The 24,743-nt window shown below is 30.1% G+C and overlaps 1 protein-coding gene across 5 annotated transcripts in view; it reads left to right on the top strand.

Moving 5' to 3' along the window:
* LOC111622852 (protein lin-54 homolog) overlaps positions 1 to 24,743 on the top strand; it is a 122,051-nt gene that overhangs the window by 32,244 nt on the left and 65,064 nt on the right. For 4 of the 5 annotated variants that reach the window (XM_023365286.1, XM_023365283.1, XM_023365285.1 and 1 more), the window contains exons 4-8: positions 3,856 to 4,048; positions 13,750 to 13,931; positions 17,903 to 18,085; positions 18,919 to 19,145; positions 19,235 to 19,306. In XM_023365286.1, the coding sequence (XP_023221054.1) occupies positions 3,856 to 4,048; positions 13,750 to 13,931; positions 17,903 to 18,085; positions 18,919 to 19,145; positions 19,235 to 19,306 (857 nt within the window). The remainder of the gene's footprint in view (positions 1 to 3,855; positions 4,049 to 13,749; positions 13,932 to 17,902; positions 18,086 to 18,918; positions 19,146 to 19,234; positions 19,307 to 24,743) is intronic. The other variant, XM_023365284.1, reaches the window with a different exon arrangement.

Below are 24,743 nucleotides of genomic sequence, written 5' to 3'. Positions count from 1 at the left end.
ATTTTATTTTCCTTTGTTTCGCCTGTCTGTGAAATGTAACACCGATGAGTCATTGTTTACACAGCTGGGTGACCTTGAACACAGCTGGAGTCCGATTTCCCGGGACATTCTCATAGACATCGCGGGAGGACAAGGGTTTAAAGTAGGGTGACTTCAATCTGGCGGTATATTTTTAAATATTTTAAAAAAATTATAATTTTTATTGCGATTTCCGACCCCCCCTAATTAATTAAACTTCTATATAATAAAATCTATTAATTAAAAAAATTAAAAAACTATCGGAAGTCGTTTTTGACATCAGAAAGCAGCTTTAAATAACTTTACCGAAGGAAAATCGGTGCGCTACAACTTTAGAATGATAAATTAATTTTGATAAAAAACTCCCATTAAAAAAACATTAAGCCTTAATCGAGCCTTATCAAAGGCTCATTAAAATCGCGATAAAATTTTTTCGCGTGCGCAAAAAATTCTGAAAAAATTTGGGGACCTAAAAAACATTTAAAAAATTCAAAAAAAAAATTTTTTCAAAAGTGGCCTTAACGACCGATTTTTACGTAACGCTATAAAACTTGCTCGAGTCACACTCGAGCGCGGCGCAGAAGGGGTTAAATAAGTACACCAGTTCAACATGTGGAAACATGATTTACAGATGTTAGTTATTATTTTGTGCATAGAGAATTACTCTTATGTCGAGTCTAAGATTAATCAGCGTATTCATACCAATTTGAAATTTGCAGTGGGTGCAAGTGGCTCCTATCTAAAAATTATTCTTATGCATGCCTGAGTTATTGAAGCAGAGCATTAGCAAAGCTTCTTCTACAAGGCTTACAGAATCATGTTTGTTCTCAAAATATGTTTGATAGATTTTGATTAAACTTTGCCATATTCCATTAATTGCGATGCAGAATCAAAAACTGCAATAAAAAATGGCGGTCCATTACTTCATTTTCGAGATATAAGGTCATTTCACAAGCATGTGCGACAAAGCAATATTATATGAATAGCACGACTTTGTCATGCGATGTTTCACAGTTGCTATCAAGTCTTGTATGGGTTTATAAAATTGAGTTTTCTTCTTGGTTCTTTATTCTTGGTTTATTCTTGGTTATTCTTCTTGGTTATATCATATCAATTGATGTTTACATAAACATCAATACCACCAACACACATTTAGCATTGTTTCTTTAACAATGACATGTAAAGATAAATACTGTCGATATAAAAACAAAATATCAATTACATACACAGAACCAATTTACGGTGTGGTACGATCGACTAACAAGTACAAAAACAAACGTTTTCGAACCCCTTCTGGGCTCTTCATCAGGTTCCTACAGTTTTAGCTCGTAAAATTTGATTACCGAATGCTTTTCAAATAACCTCATTCTTGAGTTCGAACAGTTCTTTTAAACTTATACGTTGCGCATGCGTGACAAGTCTGCCTGCTAGGATATAACGAGCGGCTAAAGCATGCTGTGTATCAACTCTTGCCAGGCCATCAACAAAATCATCTCCTCTTTAAAATTTATGCACGTAGTTACAATAGAGGATTTAAAGATGTGCATTGCCTCTAACCACTTGAGATGTTCATTGGGAGGTGCCCGAGGAGAAGATTGGCCCTATTAAAGTTGGCAACTATGTCCAGGTCTGTTACGTATGTTGCAAGGGTTGTGCTGGTTCTCCCATGATGAATATCTGCCCTATGTTCTTGCATTCTGATGCCTATGGATCTTTTAGTAGAGCCTATATATACTAAATCCCTATTGAATCTATTATCACTCAAAGGGACACTATAGATTCCTGGTCTTCTAATGGGATTAGGAGGGTCCTTCCCATTACTTAAGATGTTAAAAATAGTGGAACACCTCCTGTAAGCAATACGTATTTGGCACTTCCTGGCAATCTTGTCGTATATAAATCTTACATATTGGTTATATGTGATATTTGTTATATTGGCTTCAAAATTTACAATACATACATAGACATACCATTACTTAACACCACTAATTAGCTTTTTAACAAAATGGGAATAAAAGAATGTATTTTTTTCTTTCTACTTACGATAACTGTGTTTTGAATCCAATTCATAGACAAACCTATATATATTTTTTTTTAGTACTAGCTGATCTATTTTTTTTTCTTTGTATGTGTATTGGTATGTTTATACTTGTTTGTGGTGATTTTTGATAGAAGTTTTGCAACAGAAATGTTAGTCAGTAGTGGATTTCTTATTAGGCCTGCTAGGTCCAAGTTTAAAGGTGTAAGAGTTTGGGAATGCAGGATGAAGAATGAGGATGGAAAGCAGTTACAGGGATAATATCTGGCCCTCTGTTGTTTTTGTGGTGCACCGCAAAAGTTAGCTCCAAAGATCTATGCACTTCTTGGGTTTTGAACTTAATTTGTTCCTAAAAATTGTTTGAAAATCGATTTGTTCTCAAACCAAAACAAATTTTTTCATAAGAAACAATGTAAAATGGATTAATCCATTCCTGACACCCAAGACAAAGCCAATTTTTACTTTTTTAGCTGTGCTTCATGTATAAAAATGCAATATAATATTATCTATATCTATTTTTTATATATATATTAAAAGCAAAATGTTCTGTCATCACCAACTGAAACTGAAACTAACTCTTTACAAAGTGCTGTAAATACAGGCTCAATTCTGACTGTTTGGATAAAATATAACCAAATCAATCAAGATAGACAACAAGTACTTTATCTGCACTTTCCAAAATATGTTTTAATTGCTTCAATTTAAATTTTAATTAATTTTGATTTTATTTTTAATTTTAGTTTCAGTGTAAAACCAGAGTTTTAATCATTATTTTTAGTTTTAATTAACTGGCTACCTAGTATTAATAAATATTAAATTAAATATTATTATAATATATAGTATTATATTAATAAATTTTTGTTATTTAATTTGAGTTAAGCACTTTTTAACACTGATTTGTGGATGTAATTTATATTACACAAATGTCAATTAATGTGGTTTTTGTTAATTAATTTGATTTAAATTCAGTTGCGATGCATATTGAAAAATGGAAGTAGTTTCTTATCTGCATGCACATTGAAATCTTATATGAATAATTACGTCATCAATAGTTTGTCGTGACATCTAATGCCAGGATGAGATCTCGGTGCCATTAACTTCTGGATCGGTAGTCCTGTGGTTTGTGTGGTCAGGCTGTTGACTTTCTTTAACATAGGAAGTTTAGGGAGTTGACCAACAGTGTCTCTCTAATCTCTAATCTTTGGTTGGCTCTTGCAAGTAGCTTGTTCAACAACCAAGTTATCATATGAAAACTGAGGCAAATATGGCATTCAAAATTTTGTTCTTAAACTGAATTGTTTGAAATGTGAGTCACTTGAAACCTAAGGTTTGACTGTATTATAAAATTATTTAATGGACGATAATGAGCAAATTTATTTTTCTTTTAAATTAGACATAGAAAACTGACACACAAACTGGAAATATATACTAAAACAATCACTTCACACCTAAGCGATAATTTATTGTTCGTTTGCTGGAATTATCGCTTAGGTGTGAAGTGTTTTTTTTTAAATTATTGCTGAACTTGCATTTTGAGAGTTTGATTGAATTGGTTAAAGGATATATAAGTTGTATATATTTTGCATTGCAGGATATTTTGTTAAGTGTAGAAAATTTCTGGAAAATCATATTTTACATAATTTTTTTTAATCTGATTTCATTAATTTCTATAAAGTTCTGGTATAATTTTTGTTTAAATATTTGTATTGTTATTTCAAATTATATGAAAGCATAATTTTTTAAAAATGTATATAATTATCTATTTCAAATAATTATAAATCATTATTTTTATTCAATAGACAACAATGAAACCAGGTACCAATGTTTCCACGAATCAGACAAATACAGTTTTAAGTAATGTTGATAATCCTACTACAGGAAAGCAAGTAGTACCTGTAACAGGAAATACAGTTCAACAAATTCAGGTACCAGGCAGTAAATTTCATTATGTAAGATTAGTAACACCTCCATCGCAAAATATTTCGGGTACAGGTGAGTGATATTAAAAATTTATTTATTAATTATATTGTAGATCTTTCACTTTACAACAATTTTTTTTACAATCCCCACTTTTCATTAGTCATTTTAGTTGTTATTATATAGTTTACACTGTGTTTCTACGAATGTGTTCTTAATTTTTTATACAGAATATGGAATATGTGCTCACTTGAAAATTTACTTGGAACTAATTAGGTTGTAAAAGCAAGATCTACTGTATTTATTATGTATATTAAAAACTTAATTTTTACATTAAAAACAAGTATGAAATCAGAATTTCAAAACTTTAAAACTTTCTCTTCTTATAGTTTTTCTTTAAACATTTTATTAAAATTATAAAATATTAATTCTCAAAATATGTAAATAGGTCTGACCATTTACATATTTTGTCAGTTTTATTTTGTCAGATCTATTTACATCTTAATGAGAACATTAAAGATTTAAACTTACACTCATAAAGTAAAGATTCCAGTAAAACAGTTAAAAGATAAACGTTTTTGGACCTTTATATTTCTAGCTTCAGATCTACTAGATAACATTTGACATAAGACATTTAAAATGAAATACAGGTAGGCCTCCTACAACGCGGTACCTTTACAACGCGTTTTCGCTCCAACGCGGTTGGAAAAATGCAGAAATTTTCTTACAACGCGGTTTATGGTGTTTAGAAACGAATTATCTTTCACATAACAGAAAAATCTCAATGGATCACTTAATACACACCACAGCTTGGTGTACAGAGCTAAATGTCTTCGAAAACAGCTGTTTTGTCCACGTTGACGTGTTATTCCCATGAATGTTTCAGGGGAAGACCAGTTTCTAGACAGATGTGCATCAGTTACCATAAACATTCAAATATATCACTGAATTTTCGATAATTTATACTCTTTCAATAGGTGGGGACTGCAAGAATGGTCCAAAATACAGTATAAACTTCTATTGGGTTTATATTTTTAACAACATAGTGAAGGGAAGTTATTTTTTGCGAGTTTTACTGTCCACAAAACTGCTTGAAAAAATTTTAGCCATAACAATGTCGAATGAAAAGAAAGGACCGTCATTAGAGAGGAAATTTATTAATATATCTCTTCAAACAAAGATAGAAATTTTGGATTGAATTAAAAATCAAGAGCGGATAGCTGATATTGTTAAGCATTTTAATTTAATTGAGCCAACTATTTGGTCGATTAAGCAATAGGAAGAAAAGATTAGGAATTCAGTCACATCCGGATCATCTTCTACCCATAATATTAGTGCTTGTTCCATTTTTTTTTTTCATTATAGGTCCGAGAGCACCTATAATGAAAAAAAAATGGAACAAGCACTAATATTATGGGTAGAAGATATGAACAAGAAACAGTTGCCTTTAAATAAAAGTGCAGTTAAACACAAAGCCTTAAAAATATTTGATTATTTAAAACAAATGGGACAGTTGTCGGCTGATGAAACCAGTGTTAAATTCGTTGCTAGCAATGGCTGGTTTGAAAAATTCAAAAAATGGCATTCAAATGGCAAGTTTTTCTCTTTTTAGAATCGAATCTCAGGTTTTGTATTAAGTTGGTGTCTCCTATAATGCGATTTCCCACAACGTGGTATTTTCAAGGAACGTCTCTACCGCGTTGTAGGAGGCCTACCTGTAATTTAAAGTTCTAGATAAGTCTGCATTGATAATCTGGACTTAAAGATCATCAGCCAGCTGACAGTGACTCTTGCATTGAGTATCAGAATACATTTCTGGGTAGTTAGCAACAATTTGATATCAATAACTTTATCCTTATTCATAGCAATCAATAAATCTACTGTTCTGAGAGTAGGAACTCTGAGTCATATGTGATATCTGCATTTGGACCCACTATATTTGGACTTACTATTTTCTAGCTGTTTGGGTTTGGGCTATTATGATAAAAGCTTTCTTGACATTTTTTTATCTGTTGTTGAGTTGGCAAGCAATGCTGCTAGTATAGTATTTAAAAGGTCCTTCATTCTCTTCTGTCAGTGGTATTTGATACATTCCTGCTCTCTTAGTCTGAGACAGTGAGTCTTTTGTACTTTTGATGTAATCAAAGATGATAATGATGCAACAGGATTATCTGTATATTCTTTTTTAGAATTCTGATTTCTCAAAGGTCTGTCATGAATGCTTTGCATTTATTTTTCCACGGTTTGTGCGTGTAATTTAACAATGCTTGTACTGTACCAAGACCAAAACAGATTCTGGATTAAAACATCAAAAAACTTACAAAAGGGACATCTTTGTAAATAAAGAAATAAATTACTGCTAATTTCAAGAAGTTAATTAACTATAAGAAACATCTTTTGTCCATCATCAATTTAGAAACCAAACTGTTAAATATAATATATAAATTAGAACACATTCAAAATTTTGAAACAAATATTTGAAACAAATCCAACAGAATAAGTGAAATAAAATAATATTTTTTTATTTATTTCAATCAATCAATTGTTTATTTGTTATGGCTTTCACCTTTACAAAGGGGGTTATAGAACTCTTAGCAGTATTATTAATATAAACATTATTTTACATAATTATAAATAGATAGCAATTGATATAAATTAAATTAGTAGAACTATGTTAACATGTTTAATGAATAACAGAAAAATTTATAAATTTTATATAACATCACAGAACTTAAGTTATCATCATATAAACAAAACATATTAAAATCAGTTGTCAAAAAAATATCCTTTAACCTATCCAATGTTGAAATTTTTCTCCGTTGCCTGTGACGCCATGTTGAATTTTTGTCGATGTTAAGCTTAATGAATTTTTTTCTTTTTTAAATAATAATCATGTTTACTGTTGTCAGAAAATGAAGCAAATAAACAAATCTAATGATGCACAGAAATATACAGTGATATGTAACACGAATAAAAGCTGGAGAGAGGAGAGATACCATGCCACACAGATGTAGCAGACCAAACAAGACAGTGACCTATGACCAAAAATATCTGAATCTTGCCAACATAGTGCCGTCTAATACAAAATATGTCTTAGTGACTTAGCACACAGGGATTACATTTTTACTTTCTTTCACAACTGTGTCATTAAAAATTATTTTTTATGTTGCACAAACAAAACAAATATATTGAAAAATATAAAAACAAAAAAAAATTATATTTCAAACGTTTGATTTAATATAAAAATTATGATGCAAAGCGACATCTAAAATGTTCTGATGCAGACACAAAAATATTCAGTGTCGCCCATGCAGGTCAATGAGGTCAACACAGAAATTTTCGGGAACTACGCAGGATAGGTTAAGTGTTCAGTGTATTCACAAGATACAAACAAATGATTTTTAACATTTTCAATAATTCTGTTACATAGAGGACAATTGGAGTAAGCCGATATATTAATTCTACACTCATTTAATACAATAGTAGAGTTATTAAGTCGTAATTGTATTATTAAAGATTTAATCTTATAATTTAAATTTGATAACAGATAATCTCGAGGTGTCCATGGGGAAGATAGAGAAGTTTCAAAAAACTACACTTTTGCTCAATATAAAGAATATCTTGAGCCTAGTATTTATCTTTTAATAACTGGAAAAGTTCAGCTAGAAAAAGTTTTTTATCAGGAAATTGAGTATAATAAGCAGTTGAATAACCTAAATCAGATGATTTCACATTCAACTAAAGAGGGCCAAGTTATGACAAAAGAATTACAGTCGACTCCCTATAAGATCATAGATACGTTCCATTCTTTAGGAATCCGATTTCTTACAAGTCCTTCCAATCACAGCCCGACACGTGTCAAGTTTATGGACTACGGCTGTTTGAAAGGTTTTCTTCCATAAAATTAATCGATTATAGACTAATCCGACTCAACATTTCCAAAATACGTATATTTTTTTTGGGAATAATCCATATAAACTATGCTATAAACAAAAAATTGTAGGATTACTTACCGAGTGTGCACCATTCGACATCACCATTGCTCAAGCTTGTTTTCGTCGCAAAGCAGCACACCAAACCGCGGGCGATTTCTGATAATTTATTTTTCTGCGAAAACTTCGTTGAACTTTGGAGACATCATTAATATAAATCATTTTTATCGCCGTTGAATAAGAAATGTTTTTTCACAAGAAATGTATAAAATTACAGTACTGTATTAGACTTATGGTACCTAATTTACATACTGTACAGACGATAGTTAGCGTAAAATCTCCATAGCGTGGTGCTACGCGGCAGAAAATATATATATAATTATAATAAAGTTACAATAAATTAAGTTAATATATAATTATATATACAGTACCTAATTTATATATAATTAATATATAATTATATGTACAGTACTTAATTTATATATAATTATATGTACAGACGAAACTAAACTTAATTTACCTGCCTAAATGTCCATAGCGTGGCACTACGAATGGCGGGAAAGTATATCGGCTGCCCGATGACGTTTTACGTAATTATAGGAGTTTTTTTACCTTTTTTTACGGATACTGTCGCAATTTTTTTGCAGTTTTATAGGAACCATAATTATAGGGGGGTCTACTGTACTGCCTATTAATTTCAATTTATTATAAACCATCTTTCTAAGATCAAATTGTGGTAGTTGTAAGATTTTGAACCAGTATCCAAAAATGACCAATGTTAAACATATAGCCATTGGTGGTTGATCCAATTTGAACCTTAAAACGGGTTCAGGCACTGAACGATTAATATGAAATATTGATCTGATAAATCTCAATTGAGTCTTCTCTAATTTGTCAACAAAAAATGGGTCCCAAATAGGAAACATAAATTCTAAACTTGTGTGTATTAAGGAATTAATCAATCGAAAGTATGACTTAATAGAAGACTGCTTCATTCTAACCATAACCCTTATTAGATTAGCGAGTTGGAGTTTATATTTCAAAAACAATTTGTCTAAGTGAAAAGAAAATGAGCTCTGTGGAGTAAAATAAATATCCAAATATTTGTAAGTTGAGACAACTTTTAACTCAGAGTTGGATAAATAAAATTTATCAGCTTTTCCCAATCCACTCCTTCTCTGAAAAACCATTACTTTGGATTCTCATTTGCCTCATTAATAAGTAGTGTATTAGACTTACAATAATCCTGTAAAAGGTTAAGTTTCCTTTGAAGGCCAATAGGTGATATGAGAATATTACAATGTTGTCGGCAAACAGGAGACAATTCAATTCTAACTCTGGTGATATTGACATACCTGTAGTATTATGACTATGAAAAAATCCAGGAGATTGTTGACAAATAAATTGAACAAAATAGGGCTAAGTGGTTCATCCTGTGGAAGACTTTTATTGGCAATTACCACTTCTGATATGCATTGATTCACTTCAATTTGAAAAGCGATATTAGAAAACAATTGTCTTATAAGGTTAATAAAAGAAGAAGAGATACCTGTCTGAGAAAGCTTGGACCATAAAATATCATGATCAATTGTATCAAATGCCTTTGACAAATCAATGAATCCAACATATGATTTATTACATTTCTTAGCTAAAACTAATTGCAAAATTCTAAGAAAAAGAAATAAATTGTAGCCAATACCCTACAAAAGCACCCTGGCTAAAGGAAATAACATGAGACCTCTCAAGCCAAAGTCTCAGACGATTAACCAATAACATAGAAAAGTTTTCTTAATTATACTGATTAGCAATATTGGATGATAATTTAATATTGCTAATTTGTTTTCCTGTATTAAATTTTTGTTATTTTCTTATCTTATTATCTTGTATTAAAATTTTATTAAAAGAATAAAGATTGATGAAGTAAAAGAATAATAAGTGCCTCAATCTCTTTTCTGTGGTATCCCTGTTGCACCGCTGCCTTTTGTATGTAATCTAATTCCTCATATGTATCATATAAACTCATGCAGTGGGTGTACACTCTTTTAATCCACGCTCTAAATGCTGCATATTTAACTTGCTTAGTATCTGTCGAATTCTTTGGGATGATAATAGGTTGATAAACCGGTTTGCGATATATGCCTGTCCATATTTCCCCTTCCTTACAAGTAATCGATATATCCAGGAAGTTAACATTCTTCTCGCTTTCTTGGTCTAAACCCAAAGTCAACCCATATGGGTTATTGTTGATCTTGTCCATAAAATTCTGTGTGTTGTCATCATTTCTCCACAAGATGAAGATGTCATCGACATATCTGGAGTATATTACTATATTGTTTCTAAAGATGGGTATGATATTTCTTTCGAGCTGACGTAATACTAATTCACATAGGACAGCCGACATTGGGCTGCCCATGGGGACGCCCCTTCCTTGAAGATAGGTCTTCCGTTCAAAAACGAAAAACGAAGTATTACAAACCAAATCGGCCAGTTCTAAAATGTGTTTGTGGTATTTCCTAGGATTTTTAATGTTGGTAAATAGAAAGTCCCTCAAAGCACAAAAACAGGGTGCTAATTTTATTGAAGATTATAATGCTTTGTAATCCATTACTGTCATATATTCCTTGTCCTTAAGCGTAATCTCCCTTAGTTTCTGCACCAGTTGTATCGAACTTTTTATGGAAAAGGGGTACTCCTGAATTTTATTTCGTATAAACCTGACCAGCTGCTTTTCAGTAGCGAAAGTAGGCGAACTGCATTTTTCTATAACCGGGCGTAGTTGACAGCCTGGCTTATGGGTTTTTCCAAAAGCGAAAATTTTTGGTGTTCTTGGAGCTCGAATGACAGAATTCTCCATGTTTAATAGATTTGCTAATGGAGTGAGGGTGAACCTCCTGACCCTTTGCTGCAAAGACTCTAAATAGTTTTCAGGAGCATCAAGACATTCTGTATTTCTGATGTATTCCTTTAACTTATTGTTGTAGGAATCTCGCTTGATAAGTACTATACCTTTAGACTTATCTGCTTTCATAAGTACTATATCATTTCTCTGCATCCATTTTCTTGCTTTTTTTATGCAGTGGTGGAAGCGTCTTGTGTTCATGTTATCCATATTTTTTTTTTTCACTTCGAAATCTTGTTTGCCATCTGATGTAATCTTGACTCGTGGCATCCATACTCTTTATAATAATCTCAATATTAGGAATGACGCTTTCTGGGTGTGCTGCGGGATTAGGAGCGTAGAGTGGGCTGTATTTTAAAGACTCTAACAAGCAATGTGGTGGCGTAATATCATCCCAGGCTGTTATAAATGTGTTCTCTTTTCTGCATGGCCTCATGTTCTGGCGCTTAAATAACCATAAAAGCTTCTTAACATAATTGCGTTTTAAATTTCTTTCAACTGAGCAAGATAAAACTATTACCCTGTTATTGATATCCGTTAGAAGTGCTTGGTCTTTTCCATAAAGATCATTTTCAAAACTTATGAGATTGTGTAAAAGCCTATATTATTGCCTCCTCGTAGTTCTGATAGCCTTGTTGAGGCAAAGATACCTTAGTTTTGGTAACAACGAGTCACAACCCATTGGAAGTCTGATGCGATATATAGACATAGGGAAAACTCCATTCATATGGCATTGCGAAAGGAATTTGAACTTTGTTCTTGCCTTGCAAAGTTTAAGAACCATTTTTCTATATAGTTTGGCTGGCGTAGCCATTAATAAATAATCAAAAAATCTTACTGGAACTAAATCAAATAAATAATATAAGTAAACAACGCCTTTTTTAACAGTCCAGCAAAAACATTTAATTCTCTAATAACGTTTTCGACCGATTTTAGCGGCCTTCATCAGTTACTCCAATATCAAAAAGAACAAAGCATTCAAAATTTACATAATACAAAATTAAATAAAATTAAATTAAACTGCGGTTGCATAGAACAACAGAAAAAAAAGCTTTTTTTCTGTTGTTCTACGGAACAACGAAAAAAACAATGGAAAACTTTTTTCCGTTGTTCTACGCAACCGCAGTTTAATTTAATTTTATTTAATTTTGTATTACATAAATTTCGAACGCTTTGTTCTTTTTGATATTGGAGTAACTGATGAAGGCCGCTAAAATCGGTCAAAAACGTTATTAGAGAATTAAATGTTTTTGCTAGACTGTTAAAAAAAGGGCGTTGTTTACTTATATTATTTATTTGATTTAGTTCCAGTAAGATTTTTTGATTAATTATTAATTTAATAGTATGAGGCACGGATGACTCGTCCCACCTTGTATTAAAATAGACTATGAGTCACCCGTGACTTGTAACGCCTAGCAGCTGCCTAAACGTTTATCTACTGATGCTGTGAACGTATTAAGTAGGTGAAACATAAAGTTATCTCCAATTGTTAAACGATCAGCTCTCATGAACATGGATATACCTGTCATCTTGGCCTCTTGATAAAAAGAAACAAGATTTCTTTTTCTAATTCTCAATCTCCAATGTAAATCGTCAAAAAAACTTTACCCTAGAACATTTTTCCCTCATTTGGATATTATGTACATTTCGGTAAATCAATTTTTTATCAGAGACAACGTCACGTTTAGCCACCACCAAATTATTTTTTGAAACTATTTTAAGATCTTTCACCAAAATAGAGTCTCTATAGGGTCTTTTAACAGATGACAGAAAGTTGAAAACCAAAGACAGAACTTCCGATGAATTTTCCTCCAATTTGGTGATAACAGTATTATTTCTCTGATGTTCATTAGACAATGAATTCAAGAGATATAAAAAATAGGAAGTCTAAGTAGTAGAAGACACATTCAAGTTAGATAATTCTTTCACCTTCTTCACATTAATGAGTCAATGTTCGAAGTCTTTATGTAAATTTGCCAGCCATTCGAATTTAGTAGCTAAATCGTCAAGTTTAGTCAAAATGGTGTCAAATTTCTCTTCATAAAAAGAAAATAAATTTTGAGGTACGTTAGTAGACGAAGCCAATAAAGGAAAAAAGATACAAGTCATTGGGATTTTAGAACTGGTTTGCTAGGAGATCTTTGACATTTTTCAACAGACAATATAGACAACTTTGAAGGAGGGGAGGAAGGAGGAATGTGAGACATCGGGCCAGGATTAGATTCAATGCCACCAATTAGTAATAAAACACGCAGTAATAAATATATGTCAAAGCTTTTAGTAAAACTGAAGTAAATATACATACAAAAATTGACACAAATCATATCCAAAGCATTAAAGTTCATTATTGACAAGCTCACTCAAAAAACTGACCAACACTACAAACATTGCAAGCGCTCCTTCTTTTTTATTTATTTGATTTCTATTCTTTTCAAAGTTGGATACATCATAGAATAGAAACAAGTAGAAACTGAATGTGCAATCTTGTACTTGAAGGAGTTTTTTGGAAGCATAATGGATGCAGGATGGGAAATATGAGGATTTCCTACATTATTACATTATAATTACTATATTATTGTTAATTATTATTTTGTTTAGTTTTCTTTACTCTTAAAGGCATTGTGGTAAGGTTAGTTGTTTTCAAAATAAAAATCATCATAGTGAATTTATGAAAAATATTTTTATTTGAATGTATTCAGATTTTATAAATTTTGTTTTTTATACAAAAAATTCATTAAACAAAAATTCAATTGATCAAAGGAAATTATTTTTAATAAATATATTTCTAGTAATCTTATCATTTATTTTCAAAAAGAATCTTGTTTTGTTTGTTTATTTGAAAAGACTAAATTTAGAAAAGTAATCTAAATACAATAAAAATTTTAAGTATTTATAATATAAAATTTTTATTAAATGTATTAATGTAATGTTTTTTGTTTTGAAAGGAAATAAACAAGCTACACTTATTCCTGTAACAACAAGGCCAATAGTGACTGCTGCTACTACTACAGTAAATAATAGTAGTCAGCAGCAATCTTCTTCAATATCTTCTGTTGTAAATGTTTCATCTGGTGCTCCTGTTAAACTTACTCTTCCTATTTCTCCTGTCATTGCAGGTCAAACTCAGGTAATTTAATGTAAATAGTTTTGTTGCAAATTTATAGATATATTGTTGTAAGAATAATGAAATGATTCCATTATTACTAAACTCACCTAATCATAGTATATTTTACTAGCAGACATGTGGTGCAATCACGCCACATGCCTGCTAACTATAATATATACATGATATAGTTTATATGAAATTCCTTATTATTCATAAATTACATAATGGTATGTTTATACTTTTCAACTATCATCTGATTCTCCTGTAATGCTCCATAATGCATTGCACATACCATCCCCAAAACTACATAATACACATCCTCAATCAATCCTTTTAATTGTACTGAGGAATAATACACAACACATGGTATTAATTACATATAAAGTGACAAACAGTGCAGTTCACTATGTAATTTGCATTTTTGGATACAAAAATAAATCATTCTGTTACTCCTAGCATTATGTAACATTGTTGTAACCATCTCCACCTTCTTGTAATGTGTGTGACGATTATCTGCCTACTCATCCATGTCTACATTACATTATTATTACATAGTTATTATTCACGTATTTAGGTAATAACTATATACCTGAAACCCAGGTACAAAAAACAGATATTCAATGTTTAGCACTAGATTCTGTTTAATAAACATTAGAGAATTAGAACTAGTGCACATGTTTTGTATTCAGTAATTTGCATTGCTGATATATTTTCTTTTCCATAGACCAATGTAAGGAAAACATACTTAAAAACAGGGTTATTTTTAATACTTGGAGCATGTATAGCTCTTGTAAATCACATGTATACAGTATATGTTTGGAAAATAAATATTATATGCAAATGAATCATTATGGATGTTGATTTTGTGCAATAATTTAATATTCAATTATTGCACAATGATATTCAATAACATTTTTACTGGTTTTTCAATCTTAATACACAATCATACACTATGTTATTTTCAGATTGATTAATGAATGTGCACAAACAAATTAGAAGCATACAAGTGTGCACTGGTATAAAATGTAGGGCAATGTCTTCAACATTCAGCTCACATTAACATTGAATTTTGCAGAGATTCAAAATGTCTAATAATCTGGCATTTTTGATAATGTGGTATCATACTAGGCTCTTAGATGTCAGTTTAACAAACTTCTACTGTGTCATTTTATACTATTAATTAAGCAAAAAAAAAAACAATGTTTTTTAGATTGTCAATAAGAGCCAAAATTTACATCATAGAATTTGAAATGGACGATTGATTTATTTACAAATTTATGTAAAATATTGTTTATACTCTCTTGATATTAAGTGCTCAGCAAATAAACTCATAGGAACAAAACAACTTAATTTGTTGCTGAGAAATATATATAATTGAAACAAACAAACGTTTTCAGCCAAATTAACAGACCATCTTCAGGTAAAAAAAATGAAAATGGAACAGATACGTTCCATGCATAGAATACAAACATTTAAATCAAAATTTAGAACAAAAAATTTTTAAAAAATTATACAAGAAAAACGGAAGAACATTTAAAATTAACACAAAATAAAATGTCATAAATCTTCCAATAATTTTAGCCTGAGTTTTTAGTGAACTTTCTAACCATGTACTTCCACACCAACAGCAGGCTCTCAGCATCTCTCACATGTTCTTTTGTTTTTCTTGTATAATTTTTTTTAAATTTTTTGTTCTAAATTTTTTTTTGCCTGAAGATGGACTGTTAATCAGGCTGAAAATGTTTGTTTGTTTTAATTATATATATTTCTTGGCAACAAATTAAGGTGTTTTGTTTCTATACTCTCTTATTTAGTNAACTGTGTACCTATGTTTATGTGTTATTTAACATATATTATTATACAAATTAATATAAAAATAACTTAAAATTAAAGTAAAAAATTTGTTTTTGTGACGAAAGAAACTAAATTATATATTCAATTTTACGATTTTCTTAAACAGAATACACTAAAATGAAGTAAATTAAATAGATTTTTTAATTATTATTTAAACAAAATAGGCAACTTGTAGCTTATTCGATGCGAAAAATTTCCATTTGAAAGAAAATAGGTAAAGGTCCTATCAGTTAAGGTAAACAGAAAAAATAGCAGGAAGAACAACGAAGCAAGCTTTTCGATATTCTATGTGATTTATTGGTCATCCGGATCTCCATTCTTGTCTGATATCGTCTCGTCTCTCACACGATCTGTTACAGCAACTAGCTAGAAACAACCACCTTCCATTCCGACTTAACCCCCACCAAATCTGACTTTACACCATCCTTGAAATCGGTCGTTATTGGTTACTGAATTTGACTTCGTTTTTTTCAAGGAGAGAAAAAAAATTCTGGTTTCTTTTTCTTGCAGCGAGAACAGGAAGAGGGAGAGAGTTAGCGAAGTGTAATACGTTGCTATGGAAACGTGGGAATGACTTGTTCTGTATTAGATGAACGATCCTTGTGAGGTGGAAGCAAAGACGGATTTAATGGTTCACATATTCAGATATAGCATAGGTAGGTCCCTACGCAATACGCTTGTTAAGAATGCTTAAAACTTACAAAACTTTTTAAATTTTTTCTTTTTTTAAAAACATTCGTAAAAAGTATATTTTCTAGATATTCTATTTATGGAATTCCTAACAAGCATTATTATATTTTGCCAGATATAAGCAGAATCTAATAATATGTACGAACATCCTTCCTTTATTAAGGATGCATTTGGAAAGAAAAACTGAAAAAACGATGATGATTATTCTAAGATTATTTGCATAATTACATAAAATAATACTTGATAAAGTGAACATTTTAATGAAAGAAAAGAAATATTATCTAGAAGCAAACATGCTTACGTAATTTTGCGACTTAGATTATTAATATGATAATTAGTTAACGTTGTATTTAATAATGTTTGAATAACTTTATTCGTTTCTTTATTCATAAAAAGATGTAAGATTTTTAATATTTTTAAATGAATTAAATTAATAATTTTTCTATTTATACACTTAATGAGAAGAAATGGTCATTAAGGGGGTTCAAAGAAGCACGTGTGAACTTTTTCTGGAAACTGGCCAATAAATGATTATATTGCAAATTGAGGTAAGAATTTGCACTTGTACAGTTAAGCTAATGTAAATTATTTATTTTTTAATATTTAGTTTTCTCATCGCTGTAAAGTATGTAGATTAAAATGAAAATTTAATTAGTTGCATGTTTATGGAAGTGCTGTGTAGAGGCTGTTATATATTAATGTTAGACACTAAGCCTCTTAGACATCGAGCTACTCTATCTCGACCTCTGAGATGTCTTAGTATATTAAAAAAACCAATATATTACTTTTTTGAGGCCCTACCATATTGAATAAAGCATTAAAATTGTATTATATTTTTAAACAATAAAAGCTGACAATCTAAAAAATAAAGAAGTTTTTTCTTACTGTACAAGGAATGCAGCAAACATTTTTGAGGCCCTATCAAGCAGACTTAATGGCTTTCTGTGATAAGGCTTGCTTGAAACTTATTAAATTATGATGTTCTATGCATTTAAATGCAATTTCTTCTTATGTAAATTTAGATTTTTTAATTACTAAATAAAAATCTTTTGTTTGAAATGAAAATTTAAAACAGAAAAATTAGTCAATGATGAATTTGAATGATTTCAAAACATTTCTGATAAATAAAAAGTAAGGATTTCAATACTTGTGTCTGTTAAACTAAATATTGGCAATATTTAAAATTGTGTTGATTTTAGTTTTATTCTTCCTACATTGCTAAGACTTAATAATTAAGTATTATTAATCCTAGCATAAGTTGTTGTATTAACATTATAGTTTTAAAGAGTACATTGAAGCTAAAATATGGATTGATAAAATGGGGACATAAACATTCATTTTGTTGAAATTATAATATTTAGTTTATTAATTTATAACTAACTATAATCTTCTGTGTTATTGTTGTTCTTAATTTAATATCATTGTCATCATCATATTAAATAATTTAGGTAACATCTAAATCATCATCCGTACCTCAGCGTATGCTTATTCCTGCATCTAGCGTAACTTCTACATCACGAACTAATACATCTATGCCCACAATGGCTCTTCGACAATTGCCTGCAGGTACATTAATACCAGCTGCCGGGGGTAGTATTCTTATGGTCCCTGCCCAATATAATATTGCACAAGTAAGAATTTTTCATTTTTAGTTAATTTTCGAATTGCATCTCTACTAAGTTTGTTTAATATAAGAAAAGTGTAATATTTCATTAATACAACAAGCATTTTTTTATTCCAAAATCTGTGAGAAGATAAACTGTGTTTAATTCAATAAATATATATTTAACAACTAAATAAAATACAATGTTGCTTTTATTTAATTGCAAGCAATCTCTAAGAAACTATCGTATTTTTGTGGATTGCCCAGCATGTCTGTTAAACTGCAGCTAAAAAAATAAAATTAATCAGATCTAATAAAACTAGTTGTTAAATAAATGCTAAAGAAAACATTAATTTTTTTGGAAATAGAAAATATGGTAGATATTTAAAGAATTCATAAATTTAACTTTTAAGTTATAAAATGTCTATAATTATTTTATATAAATTAAACTCAGCTTTGTATTGACAGCAGTTTAACTTTTTAATAAAAAAAGTTATTTTTAGACAGTAGTAACACCACTATATTACAAAACTTTTTAATATAACTTTATTATTATTAGAAAAATTTAAAAAGTTTTTTTAACAATATGGGGTGTTACTACTTTCTGTTTAAAACGTTATCCATTTATCAGAATTAACATTCCATATATTTTGAACTTGAGGAATTAAAGATATGATGAATATTTTTTAAAACTAACATTTTTTCATAAATCTTCAACTTACATTTAGTTTAAGCATTTCAGTTATTCTATTAATATTGAATCATCATAAACTTTACTAACATATGGTATATTCTGAATATCTTTAAATTATGTATTTGTTTATATGCAATCTTTTTCCTAGTAATTATTTTATCTCTCAGTTACAGCAAACAAATCAGTCTCAATCAAATACTTTAGCTGGAACACAAATGCTGATTCAGTCAGTTCAGCCTCACAATATTTTACCTTCCCCAACTCCAGGAAACAATAATAATTCTAATGTTCAACAAACAAACTATGTACCAGTTGCAGCTGCAACAACCAATCAAATATTTGATCACAATTCATCTCAAAGCTTATCTTCATATTCACGAAATCATATTAATGGGTAAGAAGAGTTTTTATGATTTTATTATGGATTGTGACATGAAGATAACAACAATGTTGTTTAAAAACTAATTGTTAAATATATTTTAGTAGATCAACAGAAAGTGGAGATTCTAGACCACGTAAACCATGTAACTGTACAAAATCTCAATGTTTGAAACTGTAAGTTCTTCATTTTTAAAATTATTGTAATAAAATCTTTATTCTAGCATAAAAAATATGACTTAATTATAATTTTTAATATATTTAGTTTGATACATTGTTTTTTTTCCTTTTAAATAAAGTCAATATTTTTAATAAGGAAATTTTTTGATTATTTTTATAATAATTAAATGTGTGTCATATTCTTGCCATCCAATATTCAACCATATACAATTGAAATTTGCTGTAATTATCGTCAGTTCATAAATGTCTCAAAAGGCTGATACTTATTTTGATTGAAATGTTAGGCATCAAATTGTTTCCTACCAGTAATTATACCCATCGTTTTAACTATTAAATTACTTTCAGAACAGATTGAATTTCTGCCCATGATATCATGTTCACAAAACAACAGTAATAAAGCATTCTAGTAATTATCAGTTAAGTTTTATCATAAATAATGTATTTTATATATAAAAGTAACTTTTTGCCTTATTTTTATTTTCAAATTTTTTAAGAAATCCTGACATAAATAATAAAAATATTTGTTCTTTTTTAAGATGGGGTTGATAATAAAACACTATTGGTGATTCCAACAAACTATAGAGGGTGCTGTACAGATTTAAAATGACAAATTCGAACAGGGCAAGTTTGTTTACATTTACATTAAATGATGTCTTATGTGTTGTTAATGTGAATATTTACATTATTTGAAAAAAAGATGATAGTATAATGAATGCAAATTTCATTAATCAAATTTCAAGAGACAAATTTGGTTAATATTATTATTACATTATGTTTACAATTTCCAGCATTTTATGCCCACCTCATAGAATCAGTTTCACTATTTTTAATGAAAATTTAATAATCATGAGCAAAAATTATTGTGACATTGTCACACTGCCGGGCTGCAATTTTTAATTTATTTAATTTAAAACATATGTTCTCGATCTTAAATTAGTAGTGTCCTACCCCTCTACATTGGCCTGATAAGAATAGTCATGCCAATCATCTATGTCAGTGGTTCCCAATTAGTTTTTTCTGCGTACCACTTCAAGAAAGAGCTCAAACTCGCGTACCCCTTATAGGAGAAATACATATTAATCCAAACTAATATTATAAATTTGAAGGTAATTCTGTCTGTCTGTCATTTTTTCACGTCTAAACTGCTGAACAGGTTTTAATACAATTTGGCACAGAGATAGCTTACATGTTGGAGATGGACGTAGGCTACATTCTACTGCGAGGAAATATCTAATTCCCAGGAGAAAATTTGATATAATGCGGGCGAAGCTGTGGGTAGACAGGTAGTGATAAATAGAATAAGTTTTTTTTACATTTATTACCTTTAAAATACAATTCTAATAATAATGAAAATAGCATAAGGTTATTTAATTTTAATGTGACAAATGTGCACGATTATCTTTGCACAACTTTGTAAAATCTGGTCGCTTTTTGGTCAGCTTCAGTCTCAAGTCATCTTCGAGTCGAAGTCAGTGACGATGTTTAGTTTTCATGTTTGTCACGGCCGAAAATCCGCTCTTGCAGAGGTATTTTGTGCAAAATGGTAGTAAATATTTTACTGCCGCTTCGCTGACATTATAATAATGATAATTGTACAATTAACACAATTTGTGTTAATTGTACAATTTTTGTTTCTTGCGTAAGAATTTGATTTAGGTATTGTCACAAATGCATTTTTTGATGAAATTTCGAAAATATTTTTAGTTATAAATAAACGAATTTGTGCATTTGACATTGTGTTGTAAATTGCCGAATTTTTGATGGTCCACCCATTATTTTTTTTTTATCGCTTCATCTCATGCATTTAAATTTTAAATTGACAGATTTTAGATTGCTGCACGTACCCCTTCGTGCAATTTTGCGTACCCCTGGGGGTACGCATACCACTAATTGGGAAACACTGATCTATGTAATTCCATTCTGGGGAAATTTTTGAATTGAAATAATGTAACTTCCAATTTAAGCCAGAAGTTCATAAATAGTTAATTGGGACCTCCTGCCCCTAAGTTTTTCATATCTGGTCTCATCTTCCATCTATCTAACACCATTCTCGAGATTAAGGAAGGACGGATGGAATGGACAGATGACAGTGGGAATTTATAGGTTTATAACTTTTTCAAATTGCAGCCTAATAATTGCTGAAAGTTAAGAAAAATACAAACATATTTATATGTTAGTTTTGTTTGCTTATAGGAGAATTGCATTGTAACATAAGCTTATAAATAAAAACAATGGAATACCACCAAGTGTTGAAATAGTAACACACCTTGCGTTAGTGAATCAAAAAAATAAAAACAAGTTGGATAATAATATACAGTAGAGCATCGTTTATCCGAAAGCCGGTTATCCGAAATGTCAGTTAACCGAAAGCATTTCAGTCGACAAATTTAAATTTTTGCTAGTGCTGTGGCGCTGCAATCTTTGGCTATATCTTGGGCTACTCCAATATTTTTTTTGTTGATGTGTGTGATTTAGCTGGCAGCCCTGGCATTTTTGTGTGGTGTTTTTCTGAGGATGTGTTGTGCTGAATCAAACATTTTTGATACTAGATCAACTTCTAAAGTACATAATTTTTGGTTTTTATAGTTTTAAATATATTNGGAATGCCATTTAAATCCTTATGGAAGGTTTGAATGATTTGAACCATATTCAAAACAGTTTTGGAATGGTGATTAGAACAAGTATTTGAAGTTAAAAAAATTAACCAAATATAAAACTCAGACTTTTTAAACACTTAATGAACCATCAAACACCTTCTATTGCTGAGAAATGTTCATTAAACAAAACACTAACAATTTCAACCTAACAGAATAGGTCATCTTCAGATTATACCTAAACATACATTTATAGGCCAAATTTACTTGCTTTTTGATTGCACCTTGTATTCAATGGTCAAAAACAAGCACTTCATCTGAGAACGATATTCTAATGAACCTTAGTTCATTAGAATATCTATATCAGTATATTCATCAGTATATAATGATGTGTTAGGGTATATAATCAATCAGTATATAATGATGTGTTAGGGTAAGGTTTGAGAACGATATTCTAATGAACCTTAGTTCATTAGAATATCGTTCTCAAACCTTACCCTAACACATCATTCTCAAAACTTACTCTAACACCTTGTAAACATGCAGCCAAATTTATTAACTTCCTAACGTTTTCGGTCCTGTTAAAAGACCTTTATCAAGAAAAAACTTTAAAATTCGAACATAGTATATTTGCATAAACGAATAGGCTTTTTGAATGTTTTTGAATGATATTCTAATGAACTAAAGTTCATTAGAATATCATTCTAATAGACTATTCGTTTATGCAAATATACTATGTTCGAATTTTAAAGTTTTTTCTTGATAAAGGTCTTTTAACAGGACCGAAAACGTTAGGAAGTTAATAAATTTGGCTGCATGTTTACAAGGTGTTAGAGTAAGTTTTGAGAATGATGTGTTAGGGTAAGGTTTGAGAACGATATTCTAATGAACTAAGGTTCATTAGAATATCGTTCTCAAACCTTACCCTAACACATCATTATATACTGATTGATTATATACCCTAACACATCATTATATACTGATGAATATACTGATATAGATATTCTAATGAACTAAGGTTCATTAGAATATCGTTCTCAGATGAAGTGCTTGTTTTTGACCATTGAATACAAGGTGCAATCAAAAAGCAAGTAAATTTGGCCTATAAATGTATGTTTAGGTATAATCTGAAGATGACCTATTCTGTTAGGTTGAAATTGTTAGTGTTTTGTTTAATGAACATTTCTCAGCAATAGAAGGTGTTTGATGGTTCATTAAGTGTTTAAAAAGTCTGAGTTTTATATTTGGTTAATTTTTTTAACTTCAAATACTTGTTCTAATCACCATTCCAAAACTGTTTTGAATATGGTTCAAATCATTCAAACCTTCCATAAGGATTTAAATGGCATTCCAAAAATTCTTAACACTAATGACATGTGATGTTCTGGTATGTTACATTCAACTTTTCATAATTTGCCATGTGTACTGCCAGTGTGTCACACTACTACTTAGTTTATATTACAATTTTTCTTATTGGCAAAATAGTGTGTGTTGTATTAATGGATACATGATGCCTCAGGAACATCTGATTTTTACCAATATGAAAAATTTTAGGTTATCTTTGGATTTGAATGAAAGAAAGAATACATTAACACTCCTAAACCTTATAACTTCAGTAATAAACATTTAATAGCAAACTAAAGTTTTCAACCGTACATTCAGTCTTCTTCAGGAGTTATAAGGTTTAGGAGTGTTAATGTATACACTTTCCAGTATTCGCGTAAGAAGATTTGAGAAAGAAAGAATAATAAAGATCAACTTTTATTGAAAATAGAGAAATTGTTGAATCAACTTCCTACTAAAACATTATAGTGAACGTAACCTGTTTTCTTCTAGATATTTCTTTGAAAATGTATACTAGATATCAGGTTTGTGATATTTAGTGTACATTTTTAATATTAATTGAGTCTTATACAATCTAGGTATAATTTTTGACAGTAGATTGATTTTCAAAAACCATATAAATAAGGTAATTAAATCATTGGCAATCTGACAAGGAATTCTATGGTGGTTTTGTAAACCTATTTTATCCAAAATCGTCTTGAGATTATTTTCTTTATGAACATCCAATCTATAATAGACTATGGTTTACTTATTTGGTTAATGACTATGCCCTTCCTTTTCAACAAAGTTATTAAGGAAATTAATAAAATCTACCTGCTGCTAAATAGACTTAATCATTTGCCCTATATTGATTACCCAGATGTAGCTTAAGTTAGGCTCAGTTTACCAATCCAAACAGAAAGAATTAAATACTTTGATCATATTCTATATTGTAAAATTTTTAATGGTCTAATACATAATTATTTGCTAAGGTTGAGAGTACCTTCGAGAGGAACTCGTGATATGCCATGTTTTTTTATATTGTTTTATCGTTTATCTTTATCCCATCATTCATTTTTTTATAGGATATTTGAACTTATGAGCTTAGTTGAATGTCTTATTTTATATTATTATTTTACACAATTTAAAAGTTCTTGTGGTAATAGTTTAGATAATGTTTAACCTATCCTGTGTTATTCCTGACATATCTCGGGGTTGTAACCTCTGACCTCAACTGGTTGACCTGAGATATCTTGTTACAGTATCAGTACATTTTTGGAACTAGATGTCGCTAGTCATTATAATTTTTATATTATATAGCATTGTAAAGAAACATACATAAAAATAACAAAATCTTCTTTACTTTTTAAGTCTTAACTTGTTCTGTGTTATTCCCGATAATTCTCAGAGTTGTGACCTCTGACCTCGACTGGTTGACCCAACGTGTACTTTTTGTTAGGCTTAACATCGACAAAAATTCAACGTGGCGTACAGGCAATGGAGAAGAATTTGAACAT

The sequence above is a fragment of the Centruroides sculpturatus genome, unplaced genomic scaffold, assembly GCF_000671375.1.
Source record: "Centruroides sculpturatus isolate CEXI.00-Female unplaced genomic scaffold, Cexi_2.0 scaffold226, whole genome shotgun sequence".
NCBI lineage: Eukaryota > Metazoa > Arthropoda > Arachnida > Scorpiones > Buthidae > Centruroides > Centruroides sculpturatus.
The sequence above is the reverse complement of the archived record's forward strand: the minus strand, read 5'-3'. Positions and strand labels throughout refer to the sequence as shown.